We start from the raw sequence: 24,393 nt of genomic DNA on the forward strand, positions 1-24,393 counted from the left end.
ACCATTGGTCCAAGTTTAAGCAATTTGAGTTGACCGCAAACTCTAACAGTTTGACTAGCATTGACTTTTGATTATTTTGACTAGTTTGACTAGTGTTGACTTCTGATTATTTTGACTAGTTTGACTAATGTTGACTTGGAGTTGTTTGACTAGTATTTGACTTGGATCACTGGCACAAATTTCTAGACAATTTTCTGATTTGTAACCTTGCTAAAAAAAACAATTTCTCCTATAAAAGATTGTTGGGTTTTCTCCCAAGGTTGGGTTTCCCAAGTGAAAATTTGCGCCTATTCTACATCTTTCTATAATCTTTATTATTTCCATTGCATTTATTGTTGATATTTTCTTACTATAATTATTGAATGATAGTAGTGGCATAAAAATCTTGTTTGAAAAATCATTAAGAAATAATTATTAGGCAAAAATTTGTATTCTACTGCAATTGTCATAGAATTTCAACACGGTATCAGAGCTTTGTCAAAAATACCAGCCATTGAAATCATCCTAAGAGATAGCATTCAACAGCTTGATTGGATTTTAGATCTCTTGTCCAAATGTTGCCAAGTCTCAGAGTAGAAGACAGGTTGGATGGTGCCACCAATTTCAAATCTTGGAAGACCAGGATACTCCTTGTCTTGGAAGAAAATGAGCTTCATGATCATGTAAAGGAAGTCTTCTAGAGCTCTGGGTAGAGCAGGATGTTGTTTGCAAGGGTTGTGCAGTTGGCAAGAATGCCAATGGATCTTTTCCGAGCAGTGATAGTAGGCCCAAGGGGATCTTGGATATGGTGCATTCATATGTATGCAAACCGATGACAGTACCATCTTTGTGTGGCTTTGTAATGTCCTCTCCAAATTGATGAGATGAGGGCGACAAAATAGCCTATCTAAACCCGTAGGCTATAGTCTTGATAAAGGGGTAAAAACCCATTTTTTCCAATGTTAGGGCAACATTGTGTAAAAGTTGGGTCGGTTGGGGCAAAAAGACCCAAAATTGGGGGTTGCACTCACATTTGGGAGCCCATGGAAAAAGCTATAAATAGAGGGGAGATGAAATCAAATAATCATGATTGATTTGCATCAAATACATCTGATTTTTTTGAGTAGTAGCTCTGAGGGTTTTAATACCCCTTTCTTCCTACTATTTTCAATGGTGAAAAATTCCACCCTTGTTAGTAAGCCTATTTGTGTTTATTTTCTATTTTGTTATGGAAAACAGGGAGTTATCTATCTAGAAAGTAGTGGAATTTTGGTGAAGATATGAGGGAAATATGTGGCCAATTTCATAAAGCAGACAAAGAAGATTCTAAAAGAAAAACACTAAAATTGTTTTGGAGAATGTACATTTGTCCTTAAGTTAAACAGTAGCAGATCTTCTGGAATAGGCTGAGACTTCCTAAGGAAAGTCAACTGAACATTACTCTGAAGTGGTGCGAGTTTGTCTAAGGCATATAGCACAATTCATTGAAGCAGATCAAAACCTTTCTGAGATAGGCATTGGGTGATTCCCTTGGATGATGTTTATGGTCTAGCCCTAAAGTTGCTCAACTATTCTCTACAGCCATGTTAGACAATCCTTGGAGCAGTCCTAAGTAATTCTAGAGCTGCGGTGGCTAATCCTTGAAACAATCCGACCACCCCTTGAAGTATTTATAGAGCAGATTAATTGCAAACGGAGCCCACGTTGGATAATCATTGAAATAGTTCTTGAAGTATTTCTCGAGCAGTGACGTGTTGAGGCAGAAAGAACTCAGTGAGGCAAGTGCGGTCCTACTATAGGAGTTTAGATTAAATTTCAAATAGTTGGATCTATTTGGGACATTTCCTCAGATAATAGAATTAATAAATTAATCCCAGTTTCATATATTTTTAGTAGAGTTTTCAAGCAAGTTGAGAATCTCATCTGTGTTGGGTCTGTAAAGTATTGATTGAACATTGCTTTGTTGGATCATCAATCTTTTCATTGTGAATTTTGAGATATTACTATCCATTATTGTTATCAAAATTAATTGTGTATTTTATGAAGAGATGCTTGTTGGCATGTGAACGTATTAAGCTCTATTAGAAACCCTAAGCAAAATAAGAAACCCTAGGAGAAAAAAATTGACCTGGGGCATTAGAGACTTCTTGAACTATGTGACATTCATTGACAATTTCTACCAAAAGAATTGGATCTACTTCATGAAGACCAAGGATGAGTTCTTCAGTAGGTTCTAGGAGTTCAAGGCTTAGGTGGAGAACTTGACAGGAAAGAAAATCAAAGTTTTGAGGTTAGATAATGGAGGAGAGCATACTTCCAAGGACTTCAGTGGTTTCTACAAGGAGGCAGGGATCAAGAGGGAGTGGATAGTTCCTTACAACCCTCAGCAAAATGGGGTTGCGGAAAGGAAGAACAAGTCTATTATGGAAGCGGCGAAGGCGATGATTCATGATCAAGATCTACCCATGTTCTTATGGGCAAAGGTATCCAGCATAGTTGTTTATATTCAGAACAGTAGTCCCCACCGAATATTGGAGGACAAGGCTCCTAAGGAGGCATTCACAAGAGTGAAACCAGAGGTTAGTCATCTGAGGATCTTTGGTTGTCCAATATACATTCAAGTGCCCAAGGAGAAGAGGAAGAAGTAGAACCTTCTGAAAAGAAGGGTACTTTTGTAGGATACAACGAGACTTTGAAGGCCTACAAGATCTATATTCCAGGACAACGTCTGATTGAGGTTAGTCGAGATGTTACTTTTGACGAGGAGGTAGCCTTCAGGAAGTCCAAAGAGTCCCACATGGAGATTGATAGTGAGGAGTAGGAGGTTTCAAAGGATGCAAGTACAGGTTTCTCTATTCCAATTGATCATGTTTTAGACTATTTCAAGGATTCAGAAAAGCCAACAGAGCCAGTGGACCCGCCTAGAGATGTTGCAGTGACCAGGAATAGGCCAGCATGGCTTCATGGCATTTTGCAAGATGCAAAAAGGCATGCAACTCCGTGTAGTACCATCAGGGAGAATAGACAACCATAGAGGTACTCAAGCTATATGACATTGACGAGTCACATCATTGATTTTGAGCCTTCTAGTTATGAGGAGGCAGTAGGCCAACAGGTTTGGAAGGATGACATAATGGAGGAGTATCAATTCATCATGAAGAATGATGTGTGGGAGATAGTGTCGAGACATGAGGGGAAGTCAACAGTGACTTCCAAGTGGACCTACATGATCAAGCATGCAACAAATGGAAACATCAAGAAGTACAAAGTGAGGTTCGTGGCAAGAAGGTTCTCCTAGAAAGAAGGAGTGGACTACGATGAGACATTTGCTTCTGCCGCCAGGTACACTTCTATCAAGACTATTACTTCTCTAACTTCAGTTACGGGTTGGAGATTACATCAGATGGATGTAAAGATTGTGTTCCTCATAGGTGTGATTCAGGAGGAAGTGTACATAGAGAAAACTCAGGGCCTTGAGCTATATGAGAAGGAATCCCATGTTTACAAATTGAATAAGACTTTGTACAAACTCAAGTAGCCACCTAGGGCATGGTATCCTAGGATTAATGGATACTTGATGAGTTTGGGCTTCACCAAGAGTGACGTAGATCCTGACCTTTACTTCATGGTTATTGATTGTCAACCTTTGATCTTGGTGCTATATGTTGATGATCAGTTCCTTACTGGAGCAAAGAGGCTCATCGTCAGCTACAAGAGGGAGTTGGCTTCGGAGTTTGAGATGAAGGATCTTGGCTTGATACATTATTTCTTGGGATTAGAGGTGTGGCAAAGATCAAATGACATCTTCCTCCGATAGGGGAAATACATTGTTCAAATTTGAGGAGATTCAACATGATGGACTACGATTCCGTGGCTACACCTATGACGACAAATCTGAAGACTCTGAGTGATTCTGCTTCAGATTCAAATTTGGTGGATCCCACAATGTACAGGCAGTTCATTGGATCCTTGATGTACCTAGTTAATACCAGGCCAGATATTTGCTTTGCAGTAAAAACCCTGAGCCAGTATATGGTTGAGCCGAGGCATATACATTAGGATGCAGTGAAGCATGTGTTGAGGTATCTGCTTGGTATAGTTGGATATGGTTTGAGACATGTCTCTGGTGGTGAAGTGAAAAAGCAAGGATATACTGATTCAGATTGGATTGGTAGTGCAAAGGATAGAAACAACACCTCGGGGTGCTGCTTTAGCTTGGGATCAACTATGATATCTTGGTTTAGCAAGAAGCATATTTTTGTTGCACTTAGTATAGTAGAGGCAGAGTATATCATAGCTAGTGTCACAATTCAGGAAGCAATGTGGCTTCAGAAGTTGCTTGTAGGGCTATTTGATTAGGTGCTAGAGATGACCTTGATACATTGTGATAATGAAAGATGTGTCAACTTTTCGAAGAATCCAGTGTTTCATGACAAATTGAAGCACACTAAGATCAAATATCACTTCATCCGAGACATGGTGCAGAAGGGAGCAGTGGAGCTCCAATACATATCCACAAATCAGCAGATTGCAGATATTCTCACCAAGCCTTTGTCTAGAGCAAAGTTTGTATACTTCAAAGACAATCTTGGCGTGATGCAAAATGTCTGCCTCATTGAGAGGGAGTGTTGACGTTTTTGCTACATCGAGCACACATTCTCCTATGGGGTCATGTGAATTTGACTAGTTGGGAATGATACATGATACATTAACGCAAAGAAGCCATGTTGATTTGGCTAGGCCATGCTGATTTGGCCAAGAGTGAATGGCCTAGGAGCAGACATCTCCCATAGGGTCATGCTGATTTGACTAGGGAGATTGATACATTTACCCATGGGGCCATGTTGGTTTGGCTAGGGGTAAATGGCCCATGATACTCACATTGCTAGCTCTAGGGTGGAGTGATCTATTTTATAGAGTAGGTTTGAATTGTTTATCTAATGGGGTTTTTACCCACTAATGGGGTAACAATTCTAGTCTAATGTTGAGTTGTCATGTAGGGTTCATAAGTGAGGGGGTGACGAGCCACTTCTATGGGTGTCCACTCACATTAGAGCTCTATATAAATAAACAAACATGTGTGAGGTAAATCAAACAACATAGTAAGCTCATTGATCCTTTCTAGTGGATGAGAACGTCAATAAAGGAGAATATGTTTTGGAGATCATCTTTTCTTCATTTCTATCTCTCTCTTGGCCACACATATGAGAAAGAAGGCGAGTTTGACCAGAGTTGACTAAGCTATTTTGACCGAGTTTGACCAGCTTTTTGGAGGTCGCGCATGTGAGACATTGACTATTTGACCTAGCTATTTGACTGCACGCTAACCACAAGAAACACGTGTGGGTTTGACAGCGAGCTGCATGTGCAAATTTCGCTGTAGAATTGACTGTGGTTTCGAGTTTGACTAGGACGAGTTGACCACAGACTTTGATAGTTGACCAATGTTGACTTGGAGTTGCCTGACCAAGTTTGACTAGTATTTGACTTGGATTATTGGCAAAGATTTCTAGGAAAATTTCTTATTTGTAACCTTGTTGAAAAAGACAATTTCTCCTAGAGAAGATTGTTGGGTTTTCTCCCAAGGTTGGGTTTCCCAAGTGAAAAAATTTGTGTCTATTGTGCATGGTTGTCTTTCTATGATCTTTATTGTTTTCACTGCATTTATTGTTGAGATTTCCTTAGTATAATTATTAAATGATAGCAATGGCATAAAAATATTGTTTGAAAATTCATTAGGAATAATTATTAGGCAAAAAATTGTATTCTACTGCACTTGTCATAGAATTTCAACAATTTATGCATCATTGATTGTCTAGTTTATATCCATATACCAGTAAAGAAGAGCTCCAATTTGAAGCCCTCTAGCATGAATGGTTTATTTATAATTTAAAATGAGACTTCAAAGGCTTATAGGATATATATTCCAAGCAAAGGAAGACATTAGTAAGACAGAATGTAAATTTTGAGGAATACTTTGCAACTAGGAAGTCCCATGAAGCTATTCCAGTGATAGAGGATGAGAAGGGAGAAGGTCTGAAGGTCAAGCCAGGGTCATCAGTCATTTCCAAGGTAGTACAATAACGTTCAGGGGATGAGGGGAAGACATGAACCCCTTCGACTTTTGTCAGGAAACCTCAATGGTTCAATCATACAATGAGAGATGTTGAGGAGCATGTTGAGACTCCTAGGAACAATTTTAGAGGGAGACCTCACAAGAAGTTTCCAAACTATATGGCATTGACAAGTAGCATTCTAGATTATAATCCTTTCGATTTTCAAGAGGTAGCAAACTAACAGGTATGGTGGGAAGCCATGGTGGAGTACATCTCTATCATGAAGAATGATGTTTGGAACATAGTGCCAAGACTAAAGGGGAAGTCAATTGTGAGTTCTAGGTGGCTCTACAAGATCAAGTATGTTGCACATGGTAGCATTGAGAATTTCAAAGTGAGGTTTGTGGCAAGAGGGTTCTCACATAGAGAGGAGTGGACTATGAAGAGACATTTGCTCCAGTCACCAAGTCACTTCTATTGGAGCTTTTATGTCCTTGGTTTCATTTATGGGATGTAGGATACATCAGATGAATGTGAAGATAGTCTGCCTTAATGGTATCATTGAGAAACAAGTGTACATAGAGCAACCTCGGGGCTTTGAGGAAAATGGGAAGGAGTCCCATGTGTGCAAGCTTCAAAAAGCCTTGTATGGACTCAATTAGGCATTGAGAGCATGGTATTCCAAGATTGATGGATATCTTCAAAGTATGGGCTTCACTAAAAGTGAAGTAGATTCTAAATTTTATTATATATAACTTATCTAATCTACTTATTTTGGTGTTGTATATAAATGACTTGTTTTTTACAAATGTAGAGAATCTCATTACAAGGTGAAAAGAAAACAAGGAAGCTAAGTTCGAGATGAATTATATTGACTTGATGCATTACGTTGGGGGTTGGAGGTATGGTTGAGACTAGGGAAGATTTTCCTTGGTTAGGGTAAGTATACAATTCAGACCCTAAAGAGGTTTCAAATGGAGAATTGCAAACCTATGATGACACCTATGATCACTAATTTGAAGGTGATAGCTTCCTATTCAAATTTGGTGGATCCCATGATGTACAGGCTATTAATAGGTTCCTTGATGTATTTGGTCAACACCAGGTCAGATATATGTTTTACAGTGACCACCTTCAATCGGTTCATAGTGAAGCCAAGGAATGAGCATTAGGTAGCAGCAAAACCTGAGCTCAAGTATTTGAGGGGCATGGTGGGGTATGGTCTAATATATCTTGGAGATGGTAAAGTGAAGTTGCAGGGGTATTCAGACTTAAATTGGGAAATTAGTGAGTAGACAGGAAGAGCACCTCAAGGTGTTGCTTTGGCTTGGAATCACAGATGGTATCCTCATTCAATAGGAAGCAGACTTCCATGGCACTTAGCTAGTAGTGCTAGTTGTGAGACCATTTGACCTTGCAAGTTACTTGCAAGATTGTTTGATCAGGAGCTAGAGCCTAAAGCTATTTATTGTGATAATTAGAATTGTATCAAACTCTTTGAGAATCCATTATTTCATGACAGGTCCAAGCACATCAAGTTCAGATATCACTTCATACAAGACAAGGTTCAAAAAGAGCAATGAAGTTTCAACAGATTCCCATGAATCAACAAGTAGCTAATATTCTAACTAAGTCTTTAGCAAAAGGAAAGTCAGAGGTATTCAAGGCAAAACTTGGATTAATACAAAAAAAATCCTCACTAAGAGGGAATGTTGAGTATCATAGCTTGCACAAGAACTTCTGCACATGTTTAATGTGAACATGCAAGAAGTAATTCAATATATTTTCGAAAAGTAATTATATTTTGTAATTCACTTTAGTTAAAAAAAAATTGAGTCTTATATTTAGTAGTTGAGTCTAAAATTGCATCTCATGCATGACTTAGACGATGAGAAATCTTAAAATAGATTCTCTACTTAAACTATAAAGAAAAGGCATGGTAGAGGCTTTTATCACTCACAGACTTGAGCAATTGAGAAAAACAATGAGAGAGAGAGAAAGAGATAGAGTCCAGGGAGCTAGGGAAAAGGCATTCCCAACAGCATGCAGTTTGGGACAATAGTCCGTACAGTCGTACAGAATTATGCACAACCATACAGATCTGTATAGTCATACGGACAGATCTGTACATTGATACATAAAGGTTATACAGGCTGTCCAGCATGATGTACAATAGTTTTATGTTGTTTCTGGTTTCTTTCCAGCAGGTTGTACTTTCTCAAGTAATCCCTGGAAGCTCAGCTCAGGGTGTTTTGGATATCCATGCAATGCTGTTTTTTTTTTTGGGGGGGGGAGGGGGGGGGGGGCAGTGTGTGGAGGTTTCCTTGTAAGTTTTTTCTAAGGAATGAAAAGTTGATTTAAAGGAGTAATTACTTGTGTGTGTGAGAATTTATTTTTTATGCTTCCGCTGTTCAATTTCTAGCTATTGTGCAACAGATGCTATGGTCTGAGATTCAATTTCAGCATTAATTAAATTCAGCAATCTACTTGTTTGATTGGGATCACAAGGACATTAGTCAACTAGGGCTTGAAACTCTCACATATATCTCCTCCAACATTGTGTATGATATGTAGACCATTGTTGCAGAGTCTCTGTCCACCGAAATCAGAACACAAACTGCTCCAAATCAGCTCCACTATCACTCAGAATCAACTCTCTTTGCCATAGCTCCAAAATCTCCAAATGCCGGCAAATAAAAAATGAGGAGTGTGAAGCAAACAGAGCAAGGGGTCATCATTATATAGGCTAGGATTAAGGATTGGGGGAACTCTTTTTGTGCTTTTCTTTTTAAATTTCTGCTATTGATTTACTGCGGTCATCAGTTTGAACCAGTGCCAAGCTGTCCAGTTTGGACAATAAATGGTCATGATCTAGTTTATTGTTGATTCAAACCATTTTACTCCCAAAATGTTATGAACTAGTTGGTTCTGATAATATTAAATAAAACAATTAATACAATTGATTTGTGTTCTTTATGTAATGTAAGATTTCCCAAAAAAATAATGTTAAACAAGTGTCCTATACATATATAACAAATGCATGTTTAAGCCTACCAAACAAAAAGAAATGGATAAAGAAATTTAAACATATGAAAATGGTGGTCCCTAATGAATTGGAAAATACTTACTCCATTACGATGTAAACATAATTATCATCTTCAAATGCGTTATGGAACCTAACCACATTCTCATGCCCAGTCAAAGCACGCAATATTTGCACCTCCCTCCTCACATCTTCAATAGCAATGGGAAGAAGCAACTGCAAGGTCAAATTATGTCATTTAAGTAATTCCATAAAATGCATATCAAGCATAACCTCATTATGCATAAAGTGCACAAGTTCATGAGATAAATGTGTCCTAAGAGGTAAAAAGAAAAGCCCCAAGTCCAGTTTCAAATTAAGCAATTCAATGCATACATACAAAAGTCAATGAATAGGAAATCTGAAAAAGGAATAGCTAAGATTGAAAACACTCAAGTTTGGCTCTATTTTCAAACAATCCACAATTTATAAAATTCATATAGAAAAAAAAAATAAATAAATAAAATTATAAAGGATCAAAGACATAAAACGCATGCTTAAAAACTAGCTCACCCTAAAGTTATTGACTAATATGCCTAGTTGAGAAAAGCATGTCGAAAGTGGAAACTCTTAATGCTTACATATGAAGCAGATAATGAAGGCTTTAACTACACAACTTTCGATAAAAGTTCATGAAGAGAGAGATGAGAAAATTCACACTAATAAAAACTGAACTGGACATGGTTTGACTAGTGATTCCTCAAAATCAAATCAATCATGGTTAAGGATTTGTATTTCATTTTGCACATGTTTGTTAAAAATTATTTTATATTGTTTTATATTGGTTAAGTCGGGTTGATAAAGTTAGAAATGTGAAGGCTTATATTATTACATGTCAAATGCAACTAACACATAAAAGAGTTACGAGCTATGACATGCATAGGAATCGGATCTAAGAACGGGCAGGTTTGTCTAATATGCCACGAGATATGATCTTTTATGGTTTCATTGACATAACTTGACCCAAAAGAGTGTCCAATCCGTTACATATGTCGGTAACATAGTCTTTATGTCACTAGCTTATCCTAAACCCTATTATGATCAACAGCTCTTACTATATTGTTTAAGTTAACAGCCCCTAAGACAAAGGTGATGTATATCAAAACTTTCAACCTGAATCATTTTCTTGTTTAAGAGAAAAAGAAAGAAATAACTTGCTAAGTTACCAGGATTCGGATTCGGGTACGATTCGGATACGGATATGCCATTTTTTGAAAAGTCAGGATCCGAATATGGCAAGTACAATAATCCTGATGATGAACCACGGAGGTTGGTTTGAAACGTCGATTACAACAAATATGAATGCGATGACTCCAGAAGATAACACCACACAGAATATAGATCGCAGAAGCCTCAAATCAATAATATAACATATTTTATAATTTTTAAAAATTAAATTTATATAAAAATTAAATAAAAACATATATTAAATTTAAATATATAGTTTTTATATATAATATTTATAAAAATATTTATTAAATGAATGATCTCAAAATTAATATATTATTGATAAATATTAATTAAACATTAATTGAATTTATATAAAATATAAAATTTATAACTTCTATTTAAAATTATAAATATAAAACTTAAAAATTAAAAAATTAATGTATCATAATATTCAAACATTAATAACTATTATTATATTTAAATTAATGAGCATTAAAGTTACTTTATAGAACGAACTTTATAGAGAATATCTAAACGTTCATACCATATAATCTTTCATTAAAGTTTATCATATGGTCAATCAAGGAAAAATTAATGAACGCAAATATCCAAACGTCCATAGCGTATAATCTTTCATTAAAGTTTATTATATTGTCAAAAGTTCATTATATTGTCAACCAAGGAAAAATTAATGAACGCTGGCAGCGAACTAGTTAATTATTAGCTCTGCTGATTTTTCCATTATATCGTGATTCATCCGCTGACTTTTCATTCTGAAATTTTACGCTGACATGTAATTTGGAATTTTGATATTGTCAAAAGTTTATTATATTGTCAACCAAGGGAAAATTAATGAACGCTGGCAGCTAGCTAGTTAAATATTAGGTCTGCTGATTTTTCTATTATAGCGTGATTCATCCGCTGACTTTTCATTCTGACATTTTGTGCTGACATGTAATTTGGAATTTTGTGCTGTCGTCGAAGAGTTTTACATATACACAGTGGCTGGGGGGATCTGGGCGGATCCGAATCCGTATTCGTCTCTGATACGGGGATCCGCGGATCTAGCCACTGGGACTGACGGATCCGGTAATAAGTGAGCTCACTTTACTAATCATCAAGCCACTGGCCCACGTTATTAATATGCTTCAGAATTTTTAGTTTAAAGTTAGGTTATCAAGAGCAATTTTGGTTTGTCAATTGGATCTAGCTCAAGTGGTTGGGAAGAAGGATGGTTATCCTCCCCACCAAGGTTCAAATCATGTTTATTAACCTAAACCCTATTATGATCGACAGCTCTTACTATATTGTTTAAGTTAACAGCCCCTAAGACAAAGGTGATGTATATCAAAACTTTCAACCTCAATCTCATTTTCTTGTTTAGGAGAAAAAGAAAGAAATAAGTGAGCTCACTTTACTAATCATTAAGCCACTGGCCCACGTTATTACTATGCTTCAGAATTTTTAGTTTAAAGGTAGGTTATCAAGAGCAATTTTGGTTTGTCAATTGGATCTAGCTCAAGTGGTTGGGAAGAAGGATGGTTATCCTCCCCACCAAGGTTCAAATCGTGTTTATTACATGTTCGCTCTTCATGAGCCTATAGTTGATTATGTTGGAAACACTGAGAGGGGGGGGGGGCTCAATCAGTATTTCTTTTTAACTGTTCTAGTTATTACCAAAAGCATATATATATATATGTATATATAGAACACAGAAATCGACAGCTAGAATTAATGCTTTTATTAACACAAAACAGTGCAATGAAGTAAATACAATATAAGTATATATCTGGTTGTGATTAGTTGCCAAGCTCCAACATGGACTTCAGTGAGGCTCCAACCTCCAGAGCACCAACTCTGTTTGCAATGGTTCTGCACTTAGGAGCACCAACCCCTAAGGATGTCAATCCTGTTCAGTTCTGAGGCTCCAACCCAAACCTGGTATAAACTGGTACGCTGCTGATCTCTGTTCTATTGAGGTTCTCCTTCACCCCTATTCTCCTGCCTCTGCTACTTCTGCTGCCTCTCACACTGGTTATTCACCACCACAACAACAACCACAATTCTTTGTTTTTCCTGTTTTATTCATTCCCCATGCCTCTATCCAATCGTTTCCGCTTACACCGCCTCTTAAGCTTCCTCCTCGTCATTGCGGCTTCCTCTGCACTGTGCGAGTTCACTGACTCTCTGGGGACACGTAGATTCATTTGATAGGTCCAAACAATCCACAGAGAACACATCTTCCCGGTTTACCATAACAGTGCTCCTTTTGGCAATGATTGCAGGCATACACAGAGTTTTTTTTCACTAGTTTAACGGAGATGTTGTGTCCCGATCGCAATCATAATCGCCATGATTCACCCCTTTTAACTAACGTTCAGCCTTCTGAACCATCGGAACAGCCATCGTAAGCCTTTTGGCCTAAAACACCCCACGCAAGCCAAATATGTCATTACACAAAGAATATGAGAAAAAAACAGTCAAAACGACGAAAGGGCAGACTTTAGGAAACATTACACCCGCACCTATTCCTGTATCGAGGCCAATCCATATCGCAATCATCGCTTTAGTGTGGCAAGTCTTCATAATATGCGATATGTGTCGGATGCGATGACAGATTAGGTCATATTGTAATGTGCGGCAGGTCCGCGTCGATATGCATCGCAGTCGAGAGTTGCCCCTGGCGGGTCGAGAGTTGCCCCTGGCGGAGGTCCGATGCAATATCGCTATCGGCGATCGCAATGGACCGCTTGACATATTGTAGCACCCGCTTCCGAAGTGCCGATGCGATTATCACTATCGGTGATCGCAAGTCGCACATGGCCAAGGCTCGATGTTAACGTAGACCCCTCATAGCGATGCGATGTGCCAGACCTGATACAACTCAACACTCCCATGTATAGAGTTTCAAGTCCACAATCCGCCTCCAATAATGTATTTGCCCTAGAGCCAAGTCTTCCACCTCCGATAGTGTTAAGCCTATGTATATGGGCTTTCTGTCTGCCGATAATGTTAAAGCATGCATACATGGGTTTTACGAGCCCAATAGCATAAATGTATATATATATATATATAAGGTTCTGCACCTCCGATAGTGTAAAAACACATATGTATGATATATGCTCCTATGCTTATATCTGCATGCATATAGTTCTTTTGTGGCCCGATAGCTCCTGATAATATACATGCACCCATTGCTCCTTTGATGGCTTTGTCCGCTTCCTTAGAGCTCTGCTTGTTCCTCTGTTGCTTCGATGGTTGTCTGCGTCCTCTGTTGGCTCTGTTTGCTCCTGTACTTTGGCATATATGTATGGTATATATATATATATATATATGGCTCCTCTATAGCTCCAATAGCTCTATTTTGGCATATATGGTCCCCGAACGTTGTTTAAATGCATGCATATATATATATATCTGAGTTCTGCTCCTCTTGGCTCATTATATCTGAGTTCTGCTCCTCTTGGCTCCGTCTGTTCCTCAAATATTGCCATATTGACATCAATGACAATCTGTGTCCAACAATCTCCCCCTTTGTTATTGATGGGAATATTCTTCTGCTCTCCCCCTTTGACATCAATGGCAAAGGAATGCATATGGGCTCCCCTTGTCCTGCTACATCTTTATGAATGAACTTGAGTGATGATAAAGAGATAACCCCCATCTTTTGACGCAGATGTTCGAATGCTTCTCAAGGAAGAGGTTTTGTGAAAATATCAGCTATCTGCTCCTTAGTACTGATATATTCCAGGACGATGTTTTGTTCAGCTACTTGCTCACAGAGGAAATGATACTTGATTGGTATGTGTTTGGTTCTTGAGTGCATCACTGGATTTTTGTTGAGACTGATAGCACTTGTGTTGTCACAATAGACGGTAATCGGTTGATCTGTACATATGTCGACATCTTTTAGAGCTTCCTTCATCCATAGTATCTAAGTACAATAGTCTACTGCAGCGATAAACTCGGCTTCAGCTGTGGATAATGATATGGATGATTGTTTTTTGCTGAGCCAGGATACTAAACAGTCTCCTAGGAAGAACGCATTTCCACTAGTACTTTTCCGATCATCTATATTTCCAGCCCAATCAGCATCGGTGTATGCAGTTACAGTCAGTGTTGAGCTCTTTGGGTACCAAAGATCAAAATCAGAAGTTCCTTTCAAATATCTGAGAATTCTTTTTACAGCTCATAAATGGGATTGTTTGGGAGCAGATTGAAATCTTCCCACCATTCCTACTGCCCGCATTATGTCTGGTCTTGTAGCTGTTAAGTATAGAAGGGCTCCAATCATTGACCTGTAATGAGTTGCATCTACTAAAGGGGAGTCATCATCTTTGCTCAATTTGCAGTTTGTGGTCATAGGTGTGCTCGTGGGTGCACAGCAGTGTTGTTAAAATCGCGATAAAATCGCGATTTTATCGGAAAATCGCGATTTTTTCCTCTGCCCGATCAAATCGCGATTTTTATTCGTAAAAATCGCCACTTTTTTTTATACCGATTTTTATCGAAAAAATCGTGGGGGCTTGGGACAGCATAGTTTTATAACTTTTTTTGGGTTTTTTCATGCAATTTTTTTTAAAGAAACAAATAATTTTTGAGTGGGGCAACTTAATGATCAAGTCTATGCCCTAGTATGGATATGCTATTCATGGTAATGTTAAATTCTTAAAGTAAAAGTGACATTCTCCTTAATCTTCATTTTCATCCTTTTACTTAAATTTTTAACATTACCATGAAATGACTCAGGATGTTTGAGAGTGGTTCCAGCCTCATTGGATTTCATATGGAGAAAGTAGAATTTTAGATTTCATTTAAAATCCAGCAGACTTATCAGTTTTTCAGGATTTAGGATTGGGAGATTGTAATGTTTCGAGGTGACACCATCCGCCCAGCCTACCCCTGCCACCAGTAGAGGACGTGGTCTACCTCCTATAGCTCCTACTTCTAGTTCTTCAGCTTCTAGAGCACGTCAGACTCCACTGCCATTTCCACCAGCACAGGCACCAGCTTCTACATCTAGAGGGAAAGAGAAAGCTGTGCCATTTTCTCGCAAGAGGGGCAGAGGAAATCAATAGGATTAGACTTTCATTTTATTGTATATGACATTATGACATGATGAGATACATTATCATATTTTTTGTTGATATTTTGAGGCTGAGTTGGACTTGGGACTCAGGACTTACTATTCAGGACATGATTCAATGTTATGTGTGATTTTAGCGCTAGAAATGATATTAAACATCTTATATATTAGTTTTTTTATCATATTTATGTGTCAATGTATTTATTTTATGTTGTAGATGGTTTAGATATTAAAAAAATTGAAAAAAAATGAATATTTTTGTGCCAAACGCTTTTTTCCCGCTTTTTTCCGCTTTTTTCCCGCTTTTGTCGATTTTTTCCGCTTTTTTCCCGGCGCCGATTAAATCCCGATCGCGCTTTGTGCAACATTGGTGCACAGTGCTCCATTCCATATTTTTTGAGCATGTCTTTTAGATATTTGGTTTGAGATATACACAATCCTGCTCTGGTTTGAGATACTTGAAGTCCAAGGAAGTGAGACAGCTCTCCTATCATTGACATCTCAAACTCTTTTGACATGTTTTGAGAAAATTCATGGCTCATTTCATCATTATTACTAGCAAAAATCAGATCATCGACATAAACAAGAGTAACTAGTAACTTACCTTCATCTGTCTTTATGTATAGATTACTTCCAGCCACTCCCTTTTTGAAGCCTTGTTGTTGTAGATAGTGATCCAGTCTTGCATACCAAGCTCTAGGAGCTTGTTTCAACCCATATAAAGCCTTTTTCAACTTACAGACTAAGTCCTTTCCTTCTGTTAGATCAAACCCTTCTGGCTGCTCCATGTAGACTTCTTCTTTGAGTTCCCCATTTAGAAATGTTGATTTCACGTCCATTTGATAGATTTTGAATCCTTTTGAGCAAGCAAATGCCAAGAACATCCTGATAGCTTCCATACGGGCTACTGGTGCAAATGTCTCTTCAAAGTCAATTCCTTCAATTTGTGAATAGCCTTTGCAGACAAGCCTTGCCTTGTTTCTGATAACCTGTCCTTCCTCATTCATTTTATTTTTGAACACCCATTTGGTTCCTATTATGTTTTTGTCCTTTGGACGAGGTACCAACTCCCATGTCTTGTTCTTCTCAATTTGGGACATTTCTTCTTCCATGGCTTTTACCCAATGAGGATCCTTGCTTCTGCAAATGTTTCTGGTTCTATCATAGACAGAAGGGCAATGACTTTTCTCTTTGGTGTAATTGTTATCCTTCTTCGGGTCTACACACCTTCATCTCTATCACTAATAATCTGCTCTTCTGGATGATATCTTTGGATATACTTCATCTTTGAGGGGGTATGAGGTGGTTCTCTTTCCTCTTCTTCTTCTTCCTCATCTATTTCTTCTTCTTTAGGTTCTTCTTCTTCAATGAGAAAATCATCTTCATGTTCTTCAATTTCCTTTTCAGGAAGATCTTCATCAACCTTTACATCAATGCTTTCCACTATTTTCTTCAATCGATAATTGTAGCACTTGTAAGCCTTGCTCCGTGTAGAGTATCCAAGAAATATCCTTTCATCAACCCGAGAATCAAACTTTCATGGTGAGCCATCATTGATTTTTATGAAGCACTTGCTTCCAAAGATCTTGAAGTACTTCACTGAAGCAGGTCTTCCTTTCCATAACTCATAAGGAGTTTTTTCACAATTTGGTCTTAATTGAGTTTGATTCAATGTATAGACAGCTGTCCCTACTGCTTCTCTCCAGAATTTAGGCTGCAAGTCTGCTGCTAATAACATGGTTCTTGCCATTTCTTGGACTGTTCAATTTCTTCTTTCAACTACCCCATTTTGTTGAGGTGTTCTGGCAGTAGAGAATTCCCTTTTAATTCCATGAATATTACAGAACTCACTAAACTCGTTTGATGTGAATTCTCCCCCTCTGTCTGTTCTGAGGCACTTAATTTTTGAATCTTTTTCATTTTCTACAAGGGCTTTTAGATTCTTAAAACACTCAAAAGTTTCATATTTATACTTTATAAAATATATCCACATCATTCTAGTATAGTCATCAACAAATAACACAAAGTACCTTTCTCCTTGGAGTGCCTGATTTCTAGTTGGCCCACACACATCAGCATGGATGATCTCCAAGGGCTTCGATGTAGAGAGCTCCTTTGTCTTGTGGCTGGTTCTGGTTTGCTTTCCATGTTGACATGGACCACATACTCCTTGATTTGGTTTGAACAGCCTTGGGATGTCTCGTACAGCTTTGATCTTGCTGATATTGATCAGATTTTCGAAGCTTGTATGTCCAAGTCACTTGTGCCACAGCCAACTTTCATCTGTCTAACTCAAGTAGCATTTATTTTCTTGAATCTTGTTCAGAATGTAAATGTTTTCTGGTGTTCTCACCCCTTTTGCCACAAGTTCCCCTGAGGGCAGAGTTCCTTATTTCACAATCTTTGGTGCTGAAGACAACCTTATGTCCTTGATCACAGATTTGGATGACGCTCAGGAGGTTGTGTTTGAGTCCGTCTACTAGCAGAGCATCTTAAGCTTTTCCTTTTCCATTGATCAGAGTAACAGTTCCTTTTCCTGCAATTCTGCTAGATCCACTTCCAAAGGACACATTCCCTTCCTTTTTGCTCAGTGAGACAAACTTCCTTTTGTCTCCTGTCATGTGTCTAGAGCACCCACTATCCACAAACCAATGATTTCCATTATTTTGAGCATATAGAGCCAGGCCGCATTTATCCATGTTGGAATTCTTACTACTCGTCTTTCTTCCTTTGAGTGGGCAATCTTGTTCATAGTGTCCATTATTGTAGCAGAATGAGCAAATCAGATCAAATTTGGTCAAGGGATCAAATGAATTGAAGGTTTTGATTTGTCCCTGCCTTTTGGGGGCATATGAATTGATTATTCGGTCCTTTAGCTTTGGCGTTTCACTTCTGCAAGCCATGCAATGTCTGGCTTGATGACCGAAGTTTTTACAATGAAAACAGTGTCCAAGAAAGATGGTTTTGTACCTGTTGAAGCAGCCACGGTTTGAGTCGATTTCCTTCCTGGGAATTACTCCTCCCTCATTCTTTGGATTTGAGATGGGCCCTTGGTGGAGTACAAATTTGTATTTGCTGTAGTGTCCATGATTCGACTCCACATTCTTCTTTGGAATAATTCTCTCTTCATTCTTTGGATCTGGGATGCGCTTTTGATAACATATTTTTTCTTCTTTTGGATTGCAGGAAAGTGCATCAGCATAGCTTTTCGCACTATTCTTAATGCTTGAGGATTCTCCTTTGAAACCTATTCCAGACTTGTCATGTTGAGGTTTTTGATTTTTTAGAATAGTCTAGAGTATTTGAGAGCTTTTACAGCCCTTTTTAATTTGCTCCAACTCCTTTCTCAGAGACACTATTTCGGCCTCACGTTCTTCACAAGTCTCTTCTTTTTCTTTTAGCTTTGCTTCCAAGAGATCTTCTCTTCTTCTTGTTTCCTCGTTTTCCACTTTGAGAGAAATGATTTTATTCTTCTTGTTTCCTCGTTTTCCACTTTGAGAGAAATGATTTTATTCCGTAGTTTCTCATTTTCTTCAATGGCACTTATTAACAGTTCATCTACATTTCCTTCCAGCCTTGAGTCATCATCATCTGTGAGTGCCATGAATAATGTTTCTTGGCTTTCATCATGGTCACTTTCCTCATCTGATTTCTTTTTGATGACCATAAACTCATCCTCATCAGACTCATCTTGCTTAGAGAAAAAGTTCTTCTTATTGAACCCTTTCTTTTTGTGTGTCATTCTTTTAGAAATTCGTTCATCATCACTATCACGTTTATGAGGTCATTTTGCTGCATAATGACCTATTTTTCCACATTTAAAACAGATAAGAGGATACTTGCCTTTAAGCTTAGATCCTTTCTTCAGCTTTCCTACAAATTGAGCCAATTCGGATTCCACATCTGACTCATCACTACAGTGATTCCTTTCTTTCCCCTTCTTTGACTTTGAGGCCTTGAATGCTGCATCTTTGGAGCTTGGGCCACCTTTCCTCATCTCACAGGCAATGAGGATTCCATGGACTTCATCCATTTTGAGGGTATCTAGATCCTTTGCTTCTTCTATAACGCTTATTTTGGAGTCAAATATGTCTGGAAGAGATCTTATTACCTTTTGAACAATGGTACTTTCTTCAATTTTTTCGTCCAATCCTTTCAGGGAGTTGACCACTTCAACTACTCGGAGGAGGTATGCTGCAATATCTTCTTCATCTTCCATCCTCAGACTTTCAAATTGTCTTCTATGAGTTTGAAGCTTTGCCTTCTTGACTTTTGAGTCTCCATCGTATAAGCCAACTAGCTTCTCCCACATTTCTTTGGCAGAGGTACAGTGCATGACTTTTGTAAACTTGGAATCAGTGATTCCACTAGTGATGGAGTTCAAGGCCTTTGCATTTGCGATGTAGGCTTTCCTCTCGTCTGGATCTGTTGGAAGAGTGGTAGTCATTTGGTATTCATTTTGAACAAAATGCTAGACTTCAGGTCCAAGGGACATTAAATAGTCGGTCATTCTTTTTTTCCAGAAACCAAAGTTAGTGCCATCGAACAGAGGAGGTCTTCCTGATGCTTTGTGATTTCTCATCATGGCTGCGGATCCTTCTTCACGCTGTTAGGCTAGTATGAAGAAACCGGCTCTGATACCAATTGTTGGAAATACTGAGAGGGGGGGTGAATCAGTATTTCTTTTTAATTGTTCTAGTTACTACCAAAAGAATATATATATGTATATATATAGAACACAGAAATCGACAACTGGAATTAATGCTTTTATTAACACAAAATAGTGCAATGAAGGAAATACAATATAAGTATATATCTGGTTGTGATTAGTTGCCAAGATCCAACTTGGACTTCAGTGAGGCTCCAACCTCCAGAGCACCAACTCTGTTTGCAATGGTTCTGCACTTAGGAGCACCAACCCCTAAGGATGTCAGCCTTGTTCAGTTCTGAGGCTCCAACCTCTTGGACTCCAACCCAAACCTGGTATAAACTGGTATGCTGCTGATCTTTGTTCTGCTGAAGTTCTCCTTCACTCCTATTCTCCTGCCTCTACTGCCTCTACTGCTTCTGCTGCCTCTGCTACTTTTGCTGCCTCTCACTCTGGTTATTCACCACCACAACAACAACCACAGTTCTTTGTTTTTCCTGTTTTATTCATTCCCCATGCCTCTGTCCAATCATTTCCACTTACACCGCCTCTTAGGCTTCCTCCTCGTCGTTGTAGCTTCCTCTGCGCTATGCGAGTTCACTGACTCTCTAGGGACACGTAGATTCATTTGACAGGTCTAAACAATCCACGAAGAACACATTCTTCCCTACTTACCGTAACAGTGCTCTTTTTGGCAATGATTGCAGGCATACACAGAGTTTTTTTCACTAGTTTAACGGAGACGTTGTGTCCCGATCGCAATCATAATCGCCATGATTCACCCCTTTTAACTGACGTTCAGCCTTCTGAACCATCGGAATAGCCATCGTAAGCCTTTCGGCCTAAAACACCCCGCGCAAGCCAAATATTTCATTACACAGAGAATATGAGAAAAAAACAGTCAAAACGACGAAAGGGCAGACTTCAAGAAACATTACACCTGCACCTATTCCTTTATCGGGTCTGGTCCATATCGCAATCAGCGCTTTAGTGTGGCAGGTCTTCATAATATGTGATATGTGACCGATGCAATGACAAATTAGGTCATATTGTAATGTGCGGCAGGTCCGCGTGGATATGCATCGCAGTCGGGAGTTGCCCCTGGCGGAGGTCCGATGCAATATCGCTATCGGCGATCACAATGGAACGCTTGACATATTGTAGCGCCCGCTTCCGAAGTGCCGATGCGATTATCGCTATCAGCAATCGCAAGTCGCACAGGGTCAAGGCTCGACGTTAACGTAGACCCCTTATAGCAATGCGATGTGCCGGACCCGATACAACTCAACACTCCCATGTATAGAGTTTCAAGTCCGCAATCCGCCTCCAATAGTGTATTTGCCCTAGAGCCAAGTCTTCCGCCTCCGATAGTGTTAAGCCTATGTATATGGGCTTTCTGTCCACCGATAATGTTAAAGCATGCATACATGGGTTTTACGAGCCCGATAGCATAAATGTATATATATAAGGTTCTACGCCTCCGATAGTGTAAAAACACATATGTATGATATATGCTCCTCCGCCTGTATCTACATGCATATAGTTCTTTTGTGGCCGATAGCTCCTGATAATATACATGCGCCCATTGCTCCTCTGATGGCTCTGTCCCGCTTCCTCATAGCTCTGCTTGTTCTTCTGTTGCTTCGATCGCTGTCTACGTCCTCTATTGGCTCTGTTTGCTCCCGTACTTTGGCATATATGTATGGTATATATATATATGGCTCCTCTGTAGCTCCGATAGCTCTATTTTGGCATATATGGTCCCTGATCGTTGTTTAAATGCATGCATATATATATATCTGAGTTTTGCTCCATCTGCTCCTCTTGGCTCATTATATCTGAGTTTTGCTCCATCTGCTCCTCTTGGCTCATTATATCTGAGTTTTGCTCCATCTGCTCCTCTTGGCTCATTATATCTGAGTTCTGCTCCTCTTGGCTCCGTCTGTTCCTCGAATATTGCCATATTGACATCAATGACAATCTGTGTCTAGCAGATTAAGGCTCTTAATGAGCCATGAGGAATATCTCACCCTTTCTTATCGATCGGAGGTTGAGGTTGTGGTGCTTGGTTAAATACAAAAGAGAAAAAACACAAAAAATGTACAAGCTTGGTTTGAGTTAAGTTTCATCTTATAGCATCATAACCTAGCACCTATAAGTGATCCAAATGGGAGTACATTTTCAAAACATGCAAAGTTGCAAACAAAACACAAATTATGGAGAATTTATTTTCACGAAACACAACCTTATTATTGTTGAAATGTAACTGGTGTCGGTTTTCATAATTATGATGTCATGACTTAATATAATCATTGGAACTGTCAAAAGAAAGAAAAGAAAAATATTTGTTTTTGTAAAAGAAAAATTATTTATACATGGGTTTCTTTCCCATGGTTTTGGTCCTACGTTGTGCACCTATTGAGTGCTCTAGAGAGTCAAAGTCAAAGTCATAATGTGAAACCCCTAGAAGGGCTCTTGTATCAATGTAAAGAAAAATATTTCATGTCATGAAAATGTCTAGAACTGTCCAAGAGATCAGGTTGGCTAGCCCTAAGGGTCGGCCTAGAAAAGGTTTAAGGACCTACTCAAATGACTATATATTGGAGAGGAATTTGTCGTCCAAAGATGAACTTGTACATTCGAATTTCTAAAGAATATCTGAGGCAGAACAGAAGTGCGGAGAGGATGAAGAAGGACAGAAAATCTGGAAAATTGTTTTGGGTATTGGTTTGTCTCTCTCTTTGGCAGCCGAATTCTCTGTGGAAGGACAGACTACTTCAGATTCGAATTTGTGATGAAAGGAACATATTTTGTTTAGGTGGTTTTCCTGGTCACTTGGAGGATAATCTAGAGCCTTGGTCTTGGAAAAGTCTTCATTGACAATTCTATAAGAAAGAGTTCTTTGGGTTTTCCTCTTTGGAGGGGTTTTGCCCTGGCTTGGAGCCTACTTCTGGTGTCTTTCTTGTGATTACATTGTGATCTTCTATTTGGCAATTGTCTTAATGATAAACAGAATTAACCTATGATGCAAAAGAATTAACCTAACTCACAAGAAATGTCAAAGACACAAGATAAATCAATTAATAATAACCCTAATGCTCTACCCTAGATTTCACAACATGGAATCAGAGCTAGGGCTTTGGATAATGGGAAGAAAGAAGATCACTTTGGCATTACTACACCTCAAGAAAGATCGACCAAAAATTGTGGAGGCAAGGAGTAGAAGTTCTAGGCAATTTTCAAGCCCTAATTGCAGATATTAGGCCACAGATCCTATCAAGGATTGCAAAGGTACTTAAAGAGATTTTTAGCTCTGTTTCAAGAAACCAAATGAATAAGGGAACAATGCTCTCGTGACCACTCTCTTTGGCAAGTATTTTGGCTTCTCCATTAGCCCTAATCTCTGATTATAAGCCGCAGACCTATCCACAGGAGATCAAGGTCATAAATAAGTCTGAAAGGTTGATCAATCCCATCAAAGCAAGCCGCATTCTCTAGTATAGGAGCGAAGTTCAAAAGGCCTACAAATTCATCCAAATGTCTAGTATGTATATCCTTTTTCTGTTACAAATTGGTCTGGGTATTAGAAGGTGTCAAAGCCTATCTAGAAGCCCTTGAAAGAAAGAAATTCATCTATGGTACGGTTCTGAGCATTTGTATGCCCTAGAAAAAGTGTCAAATCCTCCCTATACCTGAGCATGAGGTCTATGGTATCACTGTGTATAGAGCAGAACTTTATATCGTTAAGCCTGAAATTATGAAATATAACTCTGTGGTATGTAAGTGACATTTTGGAAGACCGCAAGATACAGCTACTTGTGAATTTGCGAACTAAGTTTTTACTGGAGGTCGCAATGGCTCTTAGTCTGAACTGCGTCGACCAAACCACCAGAGACTCCGCAAGCAAGAAGCTGGAACGTGCACGAACTGCATCGGCTGCTTTCGGTGCGCCAAGAGCAGGGTTTTTTTGTTTTCTGCAGAAGACAGGGCTTACAAGAAGAAAAGATCTGTGCTATTGGCCAGATCTGTTGAATACGGTGTTGCCACCAAGATCACGCTCTGTGAAGACGCTGTCTCTAGCAAACACGGAGCCCTCAGGACGAAAAATCGCCGATCCTGCCACAGGTATGAAGAAATAATCCAGTTTTTTGCATATCAAAGCGCAGATCTGTATTATATTGTTGTTGTTCTTGACATCCATAGGCTCAAACATCCGCCATTGAGCCCCGATCGGGCAATATACCCACAGATCCGTGGCAATGAGCATAGATCGAGCCTCGGGCTCGTAGATCCAGACCTGCTAATGGAAGAACGACCCTATTTATGGTCAGATCCGGAAGCTCGCTCACAGCCAGAGCACACGGACCTGATC

The 24,393-nt window shown here is 38.9% G+C and overlaps 1 protein-coding gene across 4 annotated transcripts in view; it reads right to left on the reverse strand.

The window, feature by feature from the left end:
• The window catches only part of LOC149205553 (calcium-dependent protein kinase 28-like), a 325,482-nt gene that overhangs the window by 239,758 nt on the left and 61,331 nt on the right, over positions 1-24,393 (reverse strand). For all 4 annotated transcript variants that reach the window (XM_089395109.1, XM_089395108.1, XM_089395110.1 and 1 more), the window contains exon 2: positions 9,164-9,294. In XM_089395109.1, coding sequence (XP_089251235.1) covers positions 9,164-9,294 — 131 coding nt within the window. The remainder of the gene's footprint in view (positions 1-9,163; positions 9,295-24,393) is intronic.

Source organism: Pinus tabuliformis, chromosome 1_2 (genome assembly GCF_031772625.1).
Source record: "Pinus tabuliformis cultivar Carrire ecotype Pingquan chromosome 1_2, CPIR1, whole genome shotgun sequence".
In the NCBI taxonomy this organism is placed as follows: Eukaryota; Viridiplantae; Streptophyta; class Pinopsida; order Pinales; family Pinaceae; genus Pinus; species Pinus tabuliformis.